Source organism: Ambystoma mexicanum, chromosome 4p, assembly GCF_040938575.1.
Source record: "Ambystoma mexicanum isolate Mex_15411 chromosome 4p, UKY_AmexF1_1, whole genome shotgun sequence".
In the NCBI taxonomy this organism is placed as follows: domain Eukaryota; kingdom Metazoa; phylum Chordata; class Amphibia; order Caudata; family Ambystomatidae; genus Ambystoma; species Ambystoma mexicanum.
The window spans coordinates 988,971,645-988,988,968 of NC_090927.1; the positions used below are offsets into that span (position 1 = coordinate 988,971,645).

General features: G+C 42.8%; 1 protein-coding gene across 2 annotated transcripts in view; it reads right to left on the bottom strand.

Annotated features, from left to right (window-relative positions):
• Positions 1–2,127: 2,127 nt before the first annotated feature.
• The window catches only part of MTRES1 (mitochondrial transcription rescue factor 1), a 184,682-nt gene continuing 169,485 nt past the window's right edge, over positions 2,128–17,324 (bottom strand). For both annotated transcript variants that reach the window (XM_069606571.1, XM_069606570.1), the window contains one exon: positions 2,128–2,871. In XM_069606571.1, coding sequence (XP_069462672.1) covers positions 2,692–2,871 — 180 coding nt within the window. In that variant the 3' untranslated portion in view covers positions 2,128–2,691. The remainder of the gene's footprint in view (positions 2,872–17,324) is intronic.

The following is a 17,324-nucleotide window of genomic DNA, read 5'->3' on the forward strand; positions in this document are numbered from 1 at the left end:
TCTTTGGCTTTTTGAGGAAACCTGACTCAACGAAGGCCATACTCCTCTTGGGCAACCCAAAAAGCAAACTGTAGCAGTCCAAAATAACGGCATGTCCAATCTAGGGTCAATAAAATATATATATAAGTTAATTAAACAGGCGAGATACAATAACTAAGTAGAAATAAATTATAACAATGGAAAATGTGTAGTACAAAATGTAATTTTGAAATGCAAATAAAAATCGTTACCCCTCAAAAACATTCTTTTTCCATGTGTTTAGTACAAATTGGGGGTTTAAAAAGCCTCCTGCACGTCCCGCCTACCGCCCCGCCCATATTTACTTTTCGGCCCACTATAGCCCTCATGAAAGGTACTTTCGGCCTTCTGTCAAAATCAGTTGTGCACCCCTGGCCTAGAGTGATGGAAACAGACAGCAAGATATGATAAGTCATTTATAACGCATCTGTACACAAGTGTTTCTTTGTGCACGAGAAAAGCTACTATGTGCAGAACAGGTTGGCTAAATCACTGGAAGCAGTAATGAAGGTCCACAGCATCTTCTGAGGAGCTGGTGTACTAACACCCAGCCACCTGCTAACAATATAACCCAAGACAGCAGTCCAGGAATTTGAAGCCATGATTCATGTCATGCTGAAAAAGACATTTCCAACGCAACACCCAAGATCATTAGGCAGTTTAGAGGCAGCCAATCCCCGAAAAGAATCCAGTACGAGACACACATGAAGACCCTCATTGAACGCCTAGCCCAGACAGAGGAAACAAAGAGGCATAAAACCAGAAACTGGGGAAGGAAATGGTGTGGGAGAGTTTGGATAAATAGCACGTTTTGTAATGTTTGGGGAAAGAACGGAGAGGATGATGAAGCAGAGGAGGTTGAAGGTGCTGGAAGGTGGTAGTACGATCTAAGGAGGAGATGGTGAAAGGAGAAGCAGGAGAGAAGGGAAGGCAGTAATAACTAAGGAGGAGGTGATGAAAGGATGAAGAGGAAGTAGTGAAAGGAGGAGCAAAGGCACAGGAGGTGGGATGATGAAAGGAGGAGGGCATACGATCTGAGCGTGTGCTGGTGGACAAAATTAAGAGGTGGCAAAAAGTTTGGAGGTAGATTTGAGATGATCACCCGCACCCAAGCCTACTGGGTAGGTGAGAGGAGGCATGAGCATGTGGTGAAATGCCAAGGTATTTGCGGAGCCAGGTTTGAGCCAGTTCCCAAAAACAAGGGCAGAGAAGGACCCTCTAGGAACATGATTTATCAAGGAGGCGATTCGGAGAGAGCAGACAGGCCATCAACATAGCACCCTGCGAGAAGGGAGTTTGTCATGGGTTTGGGTAGAAGGCCCTATTATCTCCAACCGAACTTCACTCTTGGCATAGTCAACTGGAGATCCATTTCAAACTTCTAAAGAGGAAAGTTAGATAGTTTGGAGAAGAAACGGATCACTTTTTCACCTTGGACCCCAGCAACCTGGAGACTTTGTGAGTGGTGCCAGGGAGAGACAAAGATCGTTTTCTCTTTGGAAAGAGACAATTACTGTTTTACATTTTAACTTGAGACGTAGCTTGTATAGTATCCCCCAATTAGTCAAAAGAAGAGTATACACTGAAAAAAACATTTTGATGAAGAGTGTTGTTTCCAAGTTCTTTTTTGTTGCCCTGAAAATCATCATTCTGACCAATCTCAGAGTCACCTAGTGAACTCAAAAAGGCCAAACCTCCACAACCCTGAGGTAGTAGAACGTTGGAGACTGTGGGAGGGGGCCCGAGTGGAGTTGCTAAGTATCTGCTAAGGTATCAGTAGTGTGTGAGTTATACTGGTTTAAGTTATTCCCCTTTTTGAGAACCATAGTAATAAAAACCTAATTCTGCTGTCACAGCTCTGATCATCCACTGTGTACATCATGAAACATGATTAAAAGTCAATCTTAAGGCCTCTACATTGACCAAAAGGACCAGGAACACATGGATTGCACCAGATTACATACATGATTAGGCCCACAAGCAACCTACAGCCATGTGGCACAAAGACCTTGTTAAGCAATCACACAATTCCAGTACCCTTCCGCTCACTCATTCAGGTCAGGTGTGATATGCGTGCCAACTCTCAAAGTGCCAAAAGACACGTACACCTTTTGTTTTAATGACAGAACTAGCAGATTTATATTTGCGAAAGCATCAAACTCACATGGTATGGATCTATTTACATATCATTAGTATTATGGCATATATTCAATGCTTTTTCATTGTTTGATCACCGTAGCTCTGATTTGACTTACCATCCCCCAATTGTCAAGCTTTCATTCACTGTCCAGTTTTGGGATTGTGGGGAAGAGGGCAGGACACAGATAGGTCCTAGAAAGCATTGTATTGTTTTTTAGTTTCATACTATAGCAATCCTGCTTCATACATCCCTATAAATCCCTTTAAAATAAGTATTGTAAAAATCCCTAGACAAACCTTTATTCACTGTATTTCATCACTTCTGTTTAGTATTAAGGCAACAGTAGGTGATCATGCATCAAGATATCACACAAAAATGGCCAGAATAGCACACCAGCAAACAAACATGATACAAGGACAAAAAGGGGTGAGGGAACATTCACCTTTTACGAGTTGTTTTTAACAGGGTAAAATAAACACCTCAATCTGCTAACTGCAAATGTCTGTTGTCCACTACTTTCACATGCCAGCCAGCTACTTTAAAACGTCCTGCTTTGGAAGTTTCAGGCTTTTCCAGCGTCTGAGCAATACTTTGTATTTTTCTGTTGCGGTTTTTTCTTCTGCCACATTTTTCACGATCACTCTCATAACTCTCACAGTGTCAGCGTCTTTATCCTGTTCAACTATAAAATCCAAGGTGTCCCCAACTTTCACCTGCAGAATTAAAGCACATACCACATTAAAAGGCGTTTCATAATAACAAAACGCCAAATTGTACAGGTTTTTAAAAGTAACCCAGGCTTCCACATTGTAGCATATAGGCATTCTACAACAGCAATCTAGATACATTCTCTTATACATATTAATTAGTGTGTTGCGTGGACTAAGTGGGTTAGACCAGAAATACAGAGTGTAAAAAGTCCACATGATCAGTCAATTAAGTGTTTCAAGGTAGAACTGCTGCAGTTTAAGTGGGACTATTATTCGCTTTCTATTTTTCTATAGTTTGGCTGATTCCGTTTTGAAAGCCCTATTTTATCCCACCCAAGCATGTATTCAACCGTAACACCTATTTTTCCTTCTACCTGTGTCAAGTTTCAATTTTCTTTACTTTTCCTTTATTGTTTTAGCTGACATTTATCCACTTTACAATGTTTAATATATACATTATTAAAATAATTAAAGACAGAAATAAACACTAAAATATACTAAAATGAATAAAAACAAGAGTCGATACAATCAGATAGAACAAAGTAACTTGAAACACACTATATGCGCATATACATACAAGCAAACTAGTGTAATTTACTAGAACATAAACAATTGTATTGTCACAGTATTGCTTCTCTTCAATAACTGATAATGAAACATTTTGATAAAATGAAAAAAATCACTCCACAACCTTCCATGTTTATGAAAAGAAAACAGTGCAATTACCATTCTGAGCTGATGTTAATCAATCATGGTTCTTCTAGTTTCAAAGCGTGAAGTAACCCAATTGCTCCAATTCTTTCTCGTGTGAGGAAGCCACTATGAATCATATGCCATAAAAAATCAGAGTCTACATCTCGATAAGTGCGTTTTAAATATTGTATTCTTAAATCAATTAAAGTGACACACTCAACAAACATGTTTTAACGTCTCTTTGTGTGGGAGAATGACAACATCTACAGATATTTTGCGTTTGTGCAATATTTTGCGTTTGGCAAGTATGTCTTTAGTAGGCCACAAATGAAACCGAATTCGAGTGAATTCTGTTCTGTGAGCAACATGGTTGTAGGTCAAAGGATAGAAAAAAAGGGTCGAATCACAAAAGGGTCTATCAAAAGGACCAAAAGGGTTGATTTTTTTTAAAACATTTTTTTGGGGGGTCGAGGGGGGGGGATCTGCCCCCAAACCCGCTTTTTTGTGGTAAAAACCACTTTTTTTTACAAAAACGGAAACCCAAAAAAAACATTTTAAAAAAAATTCAACTCTTGTTTTCAGTCAAATTGACTCTACCCTTTTGCATTCGACCTTTTTGTTTTCTAAACTAACTGGACACTGAGCAACATATCTCAAAACGTAGGCCTTAGGCATACCGTATTTTTTACACAAACGGATTTTCAGAAAAAATCGCGATAATTGTTACATTTAGTTATTGTTTGGCACCAGTCCCACTGAAAAAGCTTTGTTTTAACCCTCATGGGATTCTGGATTAGGATTAATAGATTCACCTCTATATTTGCCATAGTTTGCACAACCAATCTGTGCCATTTAGATATACATTCATCTTTAGAAGTAAACATATAATTAGCTAGAATACCAACGACTAAAGTTGACTGTAATGCAAGAAGGCATTTTCTAAAAAGAGCAATAATCTGCATAAATAGAGAGCGTGTAATGAAATTAAACCCAGTTCATGTCTCATCCAAACAGTTGGAACACAATTGGGCAATTGTAACATTCGATGCCATAATTTCCCCTCCAATAAATTCCATGTCCTTTCGGCAATTATAGGTTCAGTCTCTTCAGCGTATAAAAGAATTGGAGCAAGTTTCTCTAAAAAATATGTCAATGCTGGTGTGGTAGAAAATGTTCCATACTTTTCCATGTCCCTCATCATGATGGTTAGCAATATTAACACCCAATTAAGTATAGCAAGATACACATTCTAGTTCTTGCCCTTCTAGGAGCCACCTATAGATTTTGGTGGTGTACTTCCGACTCAAACTGCACTGCATTACTTTGGTTTTGTCCAAGTTAATAGTTAAAAAAATCTCTCGGGCATAAACTGCTAAGGCATTCAGCAGCCTTTGAAGTCCTTGAGGGGTTTTAGACATGATGATCAAATCGTCAGCATATAATAGATAAGTGACAATCGTATTTGCTAACTTGGGCGAGTCAGTGATGAGATTCTGAATTATATTTCCAACATCTGAAATAAAAAAATTAAATAATGCTGAGGCGAGGGTACACCCTTCCCGTAACCCTCTGTACGTGCTGATTGGAGATGTTAATTTGCCATCGACCGATAGTCTCACTTGGATAGTATTTTCAGTATGTATATCTTCAATCAGTGAGACTAAATACGCCAGGCAACCCTTATGGACCAGTTTCTTGATTAGCAATTCTCTCGAAACCGAGCCAAAGGCAGCTTTCAAATCAACAAAAACAAAATATAATGGTTGTTTTATGATCGCATGATGAGTTAATATTGAATAAGTATTAATAAATTAACAAAGTACCCAATCCAGGTATGAATCCTGTTTGATATGGATCACATTGAAAATGACTAGTAGTCCATTTATTGAAATCTAATGTTAATGTTAAAGGACATTTGTACCACGCAATATCACTACCGGAGTGGTCCCCTGGCGCTCTGGTGCCTCTGAAAGAGGGGAAAAAGGGAGGGTGAGTTTGTGGGAGGAAGCTGGAAAAGTGCAAAAGAGCAGTGATGTGCTGTTGGCGGCCTCAGCCCGTGGGTCCGTTGGCTTGACCTGTGGTGTTTGCGGCCGGTAGTAGTCGTGTACTGTTGTGTGAGTCTATGTGTGTTTTTTTTATTTAGTTGTTGCAATGTAGTGAAGTTTGTGCGGTTTGTTGTGCTGTAGGGTTGTGGTTGTGTTTTGTTGGAGAGGTGTGTGCAGAGGGGGAAATTGTTAGTGGATTGGTTAGTTGTCATTTCTTTCTCGAAGTGAGGCGCTGGGTTTGCGTAATCTCCCTAGATGGGGTGTGGGAGCATTTCTGCACCTCTGTCCTGATCTGGGCTTGTCCGTTATGCACAGTCCCTTTCACATCTGGCCTCCACTTCCATCTACTTCCTTTATAACCTTACCTGCCTTCCTTTACCACTCATAAGGGCAGTGTACCTGCTAATGTCCACAACTCAGTTCGAGTGTGGTGATTGCTAACATTTAGATAACTCTAGAGTGTGGTACCTGGTAGCAATTATGGGGCGATTGAGGATGTTGGCTGGGGTTGTTGATTCTGTCTTAATGGGTGCTGCTTGTGTTCTATTTGACTTGGTGTTACCTGTCTAGTTGGGGTTTGGAGTTTCTTAGTCAGTTCTGGGTGTTGTCAGTGTCCTCAAGTTCAGTCATCCTTTTTCCTTTCTGTTGTTTCGGTTTTCACTTTGAGTCAGTGTTGAAGAGCCAGGTATTTTGTAATTTCCTGAATTTTAGGTGATCTTTGGTGTTTCTTATTTCTTTTGGGATTTTGTTCCAGGTTTTTGCAGCTAAGTGGTAGAAGGAGGTGCCTCCAAGTTTTTTCTTAAGGTAAGGTTTTTGTTCCAGGCGGATTTCGTTGCTTGACCCAAGGAGTCTTGTTGGCTTGTAGATTGTTATTTTCTTATGTAGGAATTCTGCTCTTAGTCCACTGATTGCCTGTGCGTTATGCACATTGTTTTGAAGGTGATACGATGATTTACTGGGAGCCAGTGTAGTGTTTTTAGGGCAGGAGTGATATGGTCTCTTCTGGATAGTTTGAGGAGTAGTTTGGCTGCTATATTTTGGATCCATTGTAGTTTCTTCAGGAGGTATTCTGGTATTCCGAGGTAGAGGCTGTTTGCATAGCCGATTCTTGACATGATGAGGGCGACAATTGTGTGTGTTTTGTGCGTGAAGGAGAGGAAAGGTAGGATTCTTCTTGCCGTGTGGAGGAGGAAGAAGCATTTCTTGACTGTTGCATATATTTGTGGTTCTAAGGTTAGGGTGTTGTCCATCAGGACTCACAGATTTTTTACTACCTTAGATGGTGATGGTGCGGTTCCCATTTTCGTTGGCAACAGGATGGCGGTTTCGTTCTTTTCGTCTTTGGATATGATCATGATTTCGGTTTTTCCTGGTTTGATTTTCAGATTGTTGGCATTCACCCAGTTGAAGACTTCTTTTAGACACTCGATTAGGGTTGAGTGATCGGCATGGCTGTCTTTGATTTTGTAGATGATTTGAGTATTATCTGCGTAGCTGTAGCATGTAATGTTGTATTTTTTAAAGATTCTGATAACTGGAGTCTGGTAGATGTTGAAGTACAGTGGTGATAGTGAGGATCCTTGTGGCACTCCACAGTCGTTAACTTGTGGGGTGGATTTGAAGGGTTTAATCCATACGGTTTCTGTGCTGTCTCTTAGGAATGATTTAGTCCAGAGTAGTGCTGTGTCTGTTATGCCTATGTCCTCTAGTCTTTTGGTTAGGGTGTCATGGCTAACTGTGTCAAAGGCTGCGGAGAGGTCAAGCAGAATAAGGGCTGAGATTATGTTTGCGTCTGCGTTAGTTTTTAGGTTGTCCCAGATGGATAGTAGTGCTGTTTCTGTTCCTCTTGCAGGTCTGAAACCGACTTCGGCTTGGTCTAGCAGGTGGTGTTTTTCTACGTGTTCTTGGGTTAGTTTGTATACGTAGGTTAAGGTGTTTTGCTGGGTAGGGAATGTTTGAAATTGCCTGTCGTTGGAGGTCTTCTACGTCACCACTTGTGTTTTTTAAAAGTGGTTTGATATATGCTGATTTGCAGGTGCCTGGTACAGTTCCTGTTGCTAGTGATAGATTAAGAAGGTTTCTGGAATATTCTACTGGCGTTCCTTGCACTAGGATTGATTTGTAGATGTCCAGGGGACAGGGATCCATGGGTGATCCTGCTTTATTGCTGTGTTTTACCAACATGGCGAATGCCTCTGCTGATATTTCAGGAATGTTTTGGAGTTTGTGCTGTGGTTCTGTGTTGGGTTAGTTTGGTTGTGTGTAAAACAAATCTTGAAAAGTTTTTTCCGGGTGCGTCCAAGAGAGCGATCGGTCTGTAGTTGGTTGCACAAGACCGATCGCCTCTCTTAAATATTGGAACTATGATTGATCGTTGCCAAGGGTCTGCTATAATGTTAGATTCAATCATTTTTCAAAAAACATTATAGAAAATCTTGGCCCATATGATTGGATATGTTTTGAACATGTAATTATTCAGCCCATCAGGGCCTGGAGCTCTTGAACCACTGGCTTTGTTAATATAAAATAAAACATCTTCAAGAATGTGCAAACCATGGTAACATGAGGGACCAATAACCAACTTATTTTTAATTGTAGACAGTTTTAATTGTAGACGGTGAGGCATACAATGTTGTGTAGTATTGGATCCAATCGCAATCACTAACCCCATTTATCTGGACTGATGTCTGTTTGGAATCTTTAGCATTATTAATTAGAGTGCACATTTGGGCAGTATTACTATTACCAATAGGATGTAACATCGCTACACCATCTGTTTGCTGTAATTGGAATTGATGTTACCTTAGCCAATTCCTACATTTGCACTTGGAGATTCAGAGGAGTTTGCTTTTTTTCCTATGCTGATAATGCAAGCATAGTTTTTTTCTCCTCTGAAGATTGCTTTTCTTGCTTGCACTTCTTGATCCAACTCGTGTCTAGGTTTAAAATATATGCAAGTTGACGTAAGTGACTGGATTTGATATAGTTGAAAATACGCTGTATAAGTTTGTCTGTTTATTGAATTTGTAGGGCGCACCAAACCCTTAGGTAACCGGGCGCAGCAGTCTACAAGGATACTTATAGCTTAGTTACAGGATACAGTCAGATGAGGCATATATACATTTAGGCACAGTAAAAACAATATATACAAATATATACATACAATCACAGTCTGAACGCAAGTATGTAGCAGTGTCAATCTAGTACAAAGCAAGTCAGATTAGTCCTAATGGTCGTTGGATCGTAGCCAATTCAGGGTGTTACGTCTGAGGCTATAGCAGGACTGATCTGTTCTAAGCTCAAGAGGGAGTGCATTCCAGTACTGGGCAGCTTTTACAGGGAAACTGTTCCCACCAGTTTTTTTAGCCTGAATCTAGGTATTTGTAGGCAGAAGGAGTTCGCCGCTATGGAGGGATGGGTGGACATTCTGTGAGTTATTCTTTCCGTTAGATAAGGTGTAGCTGCGTGGTTTAGGCATTTGAAGGTTAGTGACACAGTTTTGATCACTCATTTTGAGCCACTTATGGTCTCTCCCTGTGTTGGAAATGTGATTCCCTGGTCGGGAAGTTCAAAGCCGTTCTCAGGGCGTTGTTTTGCAGTGTCTGCATTTTGTTGATTATGTATTTATTTGTCCCCAGATATAGAGCATTGCAGTAATCAAGTTTGGATAATATTAAGGCATTTGCTAGGATTATGCAGCTAGAATGTGTGAGGAATGGCCTACATGATCTGATAAGTTTACACGTTTAGGCAGTCGATGAGGCAAGGGAGTTTACCTGCTTATTTAAGGTAAGGGTAGAGTCAAGGTAGAAGTCTTTACTTCTTTGGCTACTGTAATTATTTTGCCATCTATGTTGAAAGCAGAGTACTTAGTGTCAAGTTTTTTTAGGTTAGAGGCTGATCCAAGAATCAGTATCTCTGTGTTGTCGTCATTCAGGCAGAGGCCATGGGTTGCCATCCATGCCTGAATGAGGGTGTATATTTAATTTACCAAGGCCGTATCAGTATCGAAATTGCCCGAAAGGGGAATGAGGATCTGGGTGTCATCTGCATAATTTGTGTAGGTGACACCCAGTCTGTCCAATCTGTCAAATAGGGGCTTGGTAAAAATATTATACATAGTAGGCGAGACACAGGAAACCTGTGGGACGCCACATGTTGTTTGAATAGGGTCTGCCGATGCCAAGGAGGAAAAGACTCGCATAGTTCTGTTGTCCAGGAATGACTTGACCCAGGCAGTGGCTTCGGTCGAGAAGTGGGCAGCCGATGTTAGGTGATTGCACAGGACTACATGGTCCACCAAGTCAAAGGCCGCTGACCGATCAAGGAGGAGCAGCATGGCAGTGGTTCCTTTATCGTTAAGCTCATCAATTTGTGCTTTTAACGTCTAATAAGGCCGTCTCAGTACCATGTTGTGGTCTGAATCCGGATTGGCGGGAGCCCAAGAGCTGGTTAATCAAGATAATTTTGAATTTGAAGATAGGCTGCTCTATCTATTATCTTGAGGAGGGAAGGGACTGTGGTGATGGGTCTGTAATTAGTCGGGATGGAAGGGTCTAGCGTTTGTTTCTTAAGGAGAGGTAGAACCCATATCTCTTTTAGGTTACTCGGGACTGTATAAGATGAAAAGGAGACGTTAATTAGTTTCGAAATAAAGGGGGCAAAATCTCTTGCAGCATCCTCAATTATTTGTGCAGGACAGTTGTCTCCTTTGCAATTAGATGGCTTCAAGGAAGCAATCATTTTTTCAGTCTCCAGGATGGATGCTTTAGAAAAATTGAATGGCGCTAGGCTGCGCTTATCGTTAGTAGAAGGGTTGGTAGTTAACAACTCAGAAGGGGGCAGGGAGGCTTTTTTAAGGGCAATTTTAGTTTGCAGTGTTGTAATTTTGTTGGCTAAGGCGTTCTGAATGCTGGTACATCATCATTTATATTTGGGTGAATTGTCAGGAGGAGGTATAGGGGATTCTAATTCCCGAAGGATCACAAACAGTTCCTTGGTGTTGGATCTAGCTTTGGCAATTCTTTCATTGAAGAGATTTGTTTTAGTATGGATAATTTCTTTCTTGTAACTATTTGCCAGGAGTATAAGTTGCAATCTATTTTTGTCAGTCGTGGAATGTCGCCATAAAGATTCAATTGGTCTCTTTTTCAATCTTAGTTCTTTAAGGTGGGGGTGAACCAAGTATTGAGGTGAGCTTGCTGTTTACTCTTGCGTAACTTGAGGGGCGCAATGGTGTCAAGGGCTCTGGTCATGGTGATGTTATAGAGATCCACCAAGACGTCAGGATCAGAGTTACTTGGGAGAGCATTAATGGTCGGGAGGATGGGTAAAAGTTTGTCAGGAATAATATCCTTCTTTGATCTGGTGGGGAGAGGATCTGCCATAGTTTTGACTTTAGCTATTTGTTTGTCTAGAGTTAGGCAGAAGTTTATTAGGTGGTGGTCCGTCCAAGGTTGAGGCCAGATGTTAGTGATGACAGTAGGGCAGTTCAGAGTGGCTACCCAGCCTAAGGTTCTGCCTTTATCGTGAGTTGAAGCGAGGATTTTTTGGTTGAGGTTGTGTTCACTGGCACGTTTGAATCCTAGATTGAAATCTCCCAGAATAAGACTTTGAGAGGAGTCTTTAGTGTTGTTTGGTAGGAGGCTGGAAAGATGATCTTCAAATGTGTCGATGGGCCCTGGTGGCCTGTATATTAGGTGGATGGTTAAGGTGCGATGGGAGGATTTGGGCAGCTAAGCCGTCAGTAGTTTGCAAGATTTTAGCGGGAGTGATGTTGGTAATCTTAGGTCAAGGTTATCTTTAACAATTATGGCTAGTCCACCTACTCTGGCATGAGGTCTGTCCATTCTGATTGGGTGATAATCTTCTGGTATGGCTAGTGTGAGTGCTGGGCCCGCTGCTTCATGCAGCCAAGTTTCTGTGATCCTAGGAGTTCTAGTTTATCAGAGGATAGGATATCAGCTATTTGGATAGTGTGCGCCACTACAGATCTGGCATTGATTAGAGCTGCAGATATCGTGATGGTACTAGTTAATTTCTGTGGTTCCATGGCAGCTAGTTATGTTGTTTGTGAGTGGCACGTGGTGTCATTTATGTGAGGGATTGCTCACAGTGCAAGGTGTTAAATTTGTAGTTAAATTGAAGATTCGGGTACTTGTTGGTAGTTTTAGACTCAGAGGTACGGGAGTCTAGCTCGTAGCCTGGAATTTCTACAGATGTGGGACAAGGTGCATATTTAGTTTGGGCCATGGCTAAGAAAGTTATAGTTGCAATAAGCAGCATTAGAGGGGCCACCAATGTCTTTCTATCGTGCATCGTTTTTATAGGGCACAGTGTAGAGCTAAGGGTGAATTAGTGTCGTCCAGTCTAGAGCTAGTCGCTAATGTAGGCTGAGGTATACAGATTTGAACTTGGTACGGCTGTTATTGCGCTTTCTGGCCAGTCCTGAATAGGTGTAGCATAGGCAAATTCAGTTAGGCTAGGTTTGGCGTGAGTAGGAGGTTTTGCAGCAAGGGGGGCAGATCTGCCATGTATGGGACCGATGCAAGTTTTGAATAGGTTGCTCTAACCTAAGTAAGGCAGTCATGCCTCAGAGTAGTCGAGCTTTCATGGTTAGTACAATGTCATTAGAAGTATCCTAATCTAACATGCGCATGATAATTGTACAGCAGTGTAGTCCAAGTTTGCAAAGCAAAGTTAGTGCAATTTTAGCTAAGCAGGATAAGTAAAAGTGGCACAGGTAAAAGGTTTTATAGCATGAATCTAATCTGGATATGTAATTAGGCTATTTCGATTTTGGCTTTGAGTGGGACATAACGTGAGGATACACTTCAATATGCACAGAAGAGTTGAAATCGTTAAGGTCACTGAGTTAGTAGGTCAATGCATTTGAACTGGTGCAAATGGGCAAATGCAGTTTAGCAATGTAGAACGCAATTGGTTAAAGTAAGTTTTTCTATAGTTATCCTGTCAGTGCATGGAGCAAGCGGTTAGGAGGTAATTGCTAACATATGGCAAAATCAGTAGACACAATACACATGCACAATAGATAAGAAAACGCAAATTTCTTGCATGTCTGTCTCATAAAAGGCGTGGAACAAAGGTAATTTGTAATACATGAGACACAATGGCTAAAGCAGTTTGCTATATTTGAAGTACTCTTGACAATTTGTCTAGTCAGGTATAGTCTAATTTAGTCTGGTAGGCAAAGCGATTTGGGCAGTTAGCTAAAAGGCTGTCAGTGGTATGATATGCATAGAGACTAAATACAAAGTGTTTGAACAACTTCCAACAAGTAAGTAACACTATTCGCTATATGTAAGACATGGTAGGCTGGTTACAATTTTCGCAATGAATAGAGCATTAAGCGTTCCTGCAATTAACGTTGTGAAAGGCTCAGTGACCAGGAATCAGTGGCTTGCTCACAACAGTTAGCACATCGTGTTGCAGGAAAGAGGGGGGTTGATCAGGTGCAGGAGTTAAGAAGGTTATGGTACGGTTGTATAGCACTAGAGAAAATCCTGACTCTTTTACACAAGCCTTACTGCAGACGTGGATGCAGTCCTAGGGTGTGTTCAATAGGGATACAAGACAAAGTACGAAGATTGAAGCAGTAGCCGGATGCAAGTGCTGGTAATCGGCAGTAGATGCACCAAGTACGAAGTGAAGGTGGCAATATACGTACGTGCTGAGGCAACGTTTGAGCATGCAATAATAATTGGTAAACACTTCAGTGGCAGTGAGCAAGGTTTGTGCTGGCAGTGTACACCCGTATAATGCACAGATAGTTTAGGCTACGTTAAAGCAGGATTGCACTGAGAATTAAGTCGGTAATTCATAAGTTCCTTACCAGGTTGCTTGGACAGTCGTCATTAACTAACATAGGTAGGGTTTGACAGGGTCGAATCGGCGTACTTGCAGGTGGGATCCGAGCATAGAGGCTGGCCCTGGGCTCTGTGGGCTCGTGACAGGCTCAGGACAGGGAGAGCCTTGTTAGGTGTGCCTTAGTAGGCGGGCCGGCTACTCGCCAGCGGGTGAATCGGAAGGCACAGAAATCGGATACTTAGGCCATAAGGCTCTTTAGGCCACATCTCTACAATACGGGTCTCTTCAATGTTAGCAATAAATGAGTTTAATGTTTGTTCATTCCATCGGAATCTTGTTCGCACATTATTTACAGTCACAGTGTGGGAATATTTCTGATTTTCCAAACTTAGAGAATCACAGTTAAAGGATAAGTAAATAGACAGTGCTTCATGATCGCTATGTGTGCATTTAACCACTTTAAATTCAGTACTGCGCTGAAAAGTATTTCTATCTACAAATAAATAGACAATTATGGGACCCATTGCACATCACAAAATTTCTCTCACTCACTAAAGTTAGGCATTTTGCATTTACCTGATTCACTTTTTGTTTCTGAGGGGCTGACAAATGCATGTTCAAGTCTACGGCTAATATGATGATATTTGTGATATCTATTGCTTGGGAAGAGAGATTCAACAAATGTTCTAAATCTTCAAAGAATGTTTTGTCCGCTAAACCCAGTGGATTACGATAGATATTGATTAAAGCAATGGCTCCTCGTGGATAAGTTATTTTCACTATCTGCAGATGGTAGTTAGGTGCTTCATAGGCAGAAATTCGTAAGTTTTCATTATTTTTTAACAGCAACCAGCAATCCTGACACTGTTCTTCCTCGCGATGACGCTCTTGCTGGATGAAATGGGATGCTATGATTGTCCCAAACAGGTTTCACTGTAAGCCATGTCTCTTGCATCACTATGATATTAAAGTGATGACAAAATCAGCACTTGTACTTAACAGATGAGAGAAGGGAGTAGTTTCTTACCTGTAACTCCATTTCTCCAGCGTTGGTATCTTTCATGGATTCACATGCTGTGAATATTCCCCGTCGTCAGGCTGGGAACCTCGGTCATTTTAACTTAGCCTTTTCCTATGGAAAACTTCGACACTTCAGTGTCCTATCAACATCCTTTTCGGGTGCTTTAGCCACCACCAATAGGAAGTAGGGTATAAATAGCCCCGCTCCCGCTGCTTCCCTTCATATTTTAACCTCCAAAGTAGAGGCAACCCGAACCAGGTTTGCATGCAGGGGGGCCGGCGGGCTCATGTGAATCCCTGAAAGATAACAACGCTGGAGAAATGGAGTTACAGGTAAGAAACTACTCCCTTCTCCAGCATTGGATCGTTCATCGATTCACATGCTGTGAATAGATTACATAGCAGTATCCATCATGCATGGCAGAGTGCAAATGCAAACCAATATAGAAACACAATCACATACATGAGACAAGGAAACCCATCCAGTGATCAAGTACAAACAAATACCCTGAAGCTGCGGGGCTTACCTTATTGAAACAGGTGTTGCAGGACCGCCGGTCCCACCTGCACAACCTCACCATTCTGCTTCTCCAGACAGTAATGTCGAGTAAAGGTATGCGGTACCGCCCAGGAGGCCGCCTGGCAAATGTCCACCAGCGGAATCCCCAACCATAATGTCGCCGACGAAGCGGTAGCCCTCATCGAGTGTGCCCTCGGATTCCTCACCAAAGGCTTCCCAGCTTTAGTGTGGCAGAATGAGATAGCAGATGACACCCTATGAGAAAGTCCTTGCTTGGAGATTGCCCATCCCTTGACGGACGGTCCATTAGCCACAAACAGCTGTTTAGAAAGTCTGAACTCCCGAGTACGATTCAAATAAAATGTCAACGCCCTCTTTACATCCAGCGAATGCAAAGCTCGCTCTGCAGGCGTGGAGGCTGAAGCAAAGAAAGAGGGCAACACAATAGAAGAAAGTTTGTGAAATGTTGTTGGCACTTTTGGTATAAAGAGTGGATTAGTAGCCAACACAACCTTGTCCTTGAAGAACCTCAAGTATGGAGGGTCCACAACCAAAGCTTGCAACTCAGACATCCTTGTGGCCGAAGTAATGAGCACCAGAAAAGCCACCTTCCAAGACAAAAAATGCAAAGGCGTCAACAACATTGGTTCAAACTGAGGTCTCATCAGACCTGACAAAACCACATTAAGGCTCCACATCGGCGGAAACTTCTTGACCGGAGGAAAGGTCTGAAACAACCCCTTCAAGAAATGCTTGATGAGACAATCAAACAGAGGCGCTGCATGCCGCTTCCGAGCGAACCTAGAAATTGCTGCCAAGTGTACCTTTATGGAGGAGAGCGCCAGACCCTTTTTTGCCAACTGCAACAAGTATGACAGAACTTGCTTTGGTGAAATGTTTAAAGGGTCCACCCCAGGCTGGCCCTTACACCACACACAAAACCTTTTCCATTTACACGCTTAGGAGACATTCGTGGACGGAGCTCCTGCCGCCTCTAAAATGTGCCGAAAGTGACCAGAAAGCTTCAGCAGGCCAAACTCTGAGAAGTCAGGAGCCAAGCCGGCAGACTAAGAGATCCCGGATCGTGGTGCCAGACAGCACCCTTGTCCTGAGTCAGAAGGTCCGGCGTCACTGCCAACCGAATCGCTCTGCCACGGACAGATGAAGGAGATCCGAGAACCATGGTTGCCTGGCCCAAAACGGAGCCACCAGAATCACACGGCATGGGTATCTCAGAATCCACTGGAGAGTCCGTCGAATGAGCGGAAACAGAGGAAATGCATAAGCGAACCGGTCTGTCCACGGGAACGAGAATGCATCCCCTAGAGACTCAGGATGAGCCCACCTGCTAGCAAACTCCTTGAACTGCTTGTTCTCCCTCGTTGTGAAGAGATCCAACCAAGGACGACCCCATTTCCGGAAGATCATGGACACCTGTTGCTCCTTCAGCTGCCATTCATGGAGCTGGCCTACCTCCCTGCTGAGCGCGCCTGCCTGCACATTCAACACTCCCGGCAGATGAAACGCCACAATGCCGATGTCGTGCAACAGAGCCCAATGCCAAAGTTCTTGTGATTCTTTCGACAGCACCCTAAAACGAGTGCCCCCCGTTTCCTGAGATTAAAACATTGTGGTGGTATTGTCCGTCAACACCCTCACCACCGAACCACGTATGCGCATCAGAAACGATTTCAGGGCCCAATGTACTGCTCTCAACTCGAGCACATTGATGTGGAATGGCGACTCCACCAGAGACCACAGGCCATGGACCTGCAAGTCCTTGAGATGCGCCCCCCATCCTGTCTGAGAGGAATCTGTCACAATTGTAAAGTGTAACTCCGGTTCCAGCAACGGCATGCCCCGAACCAGATTGTGCGAGCACTGCCACCATCGAAGAGCTTACACCAGACCGCCATCAATCATCACCTTGTCAGACCACAATCCTCGACTCTGAGCCCATCGGTCGGCGAGGAACTCCTGTACCGGCCTCATGAAGAGATGACAGTTTTTCACCAGCAGAATACAGGACGCCATGGCCGCCAGCAGGGACATTTAGGTCCGCACTGATACCCTTGTACCGATCTTCCACTCTGCCGCTTTTTGCCGGAGCTTCAGAACCCTCTCGTCCAAGGGCCTCCAAAGACCTAGCTGAGTCTGAACTCTGCCCCCAGAAAAACCAAGTCCTTGGAAGGTGACAGAAAGGACTTCTTGAAGTTCATGACGAAGCCCAGCCGTTGCAACAGCTGCATGGTAGCGCCAAGACTTTCCTGCACCTCCCCCGGCGACGAACCGCATACCAGCCAGTCGTCCAGGTATGGGTAGACGTGATGACCTTCCCGTCAGAGCCACGC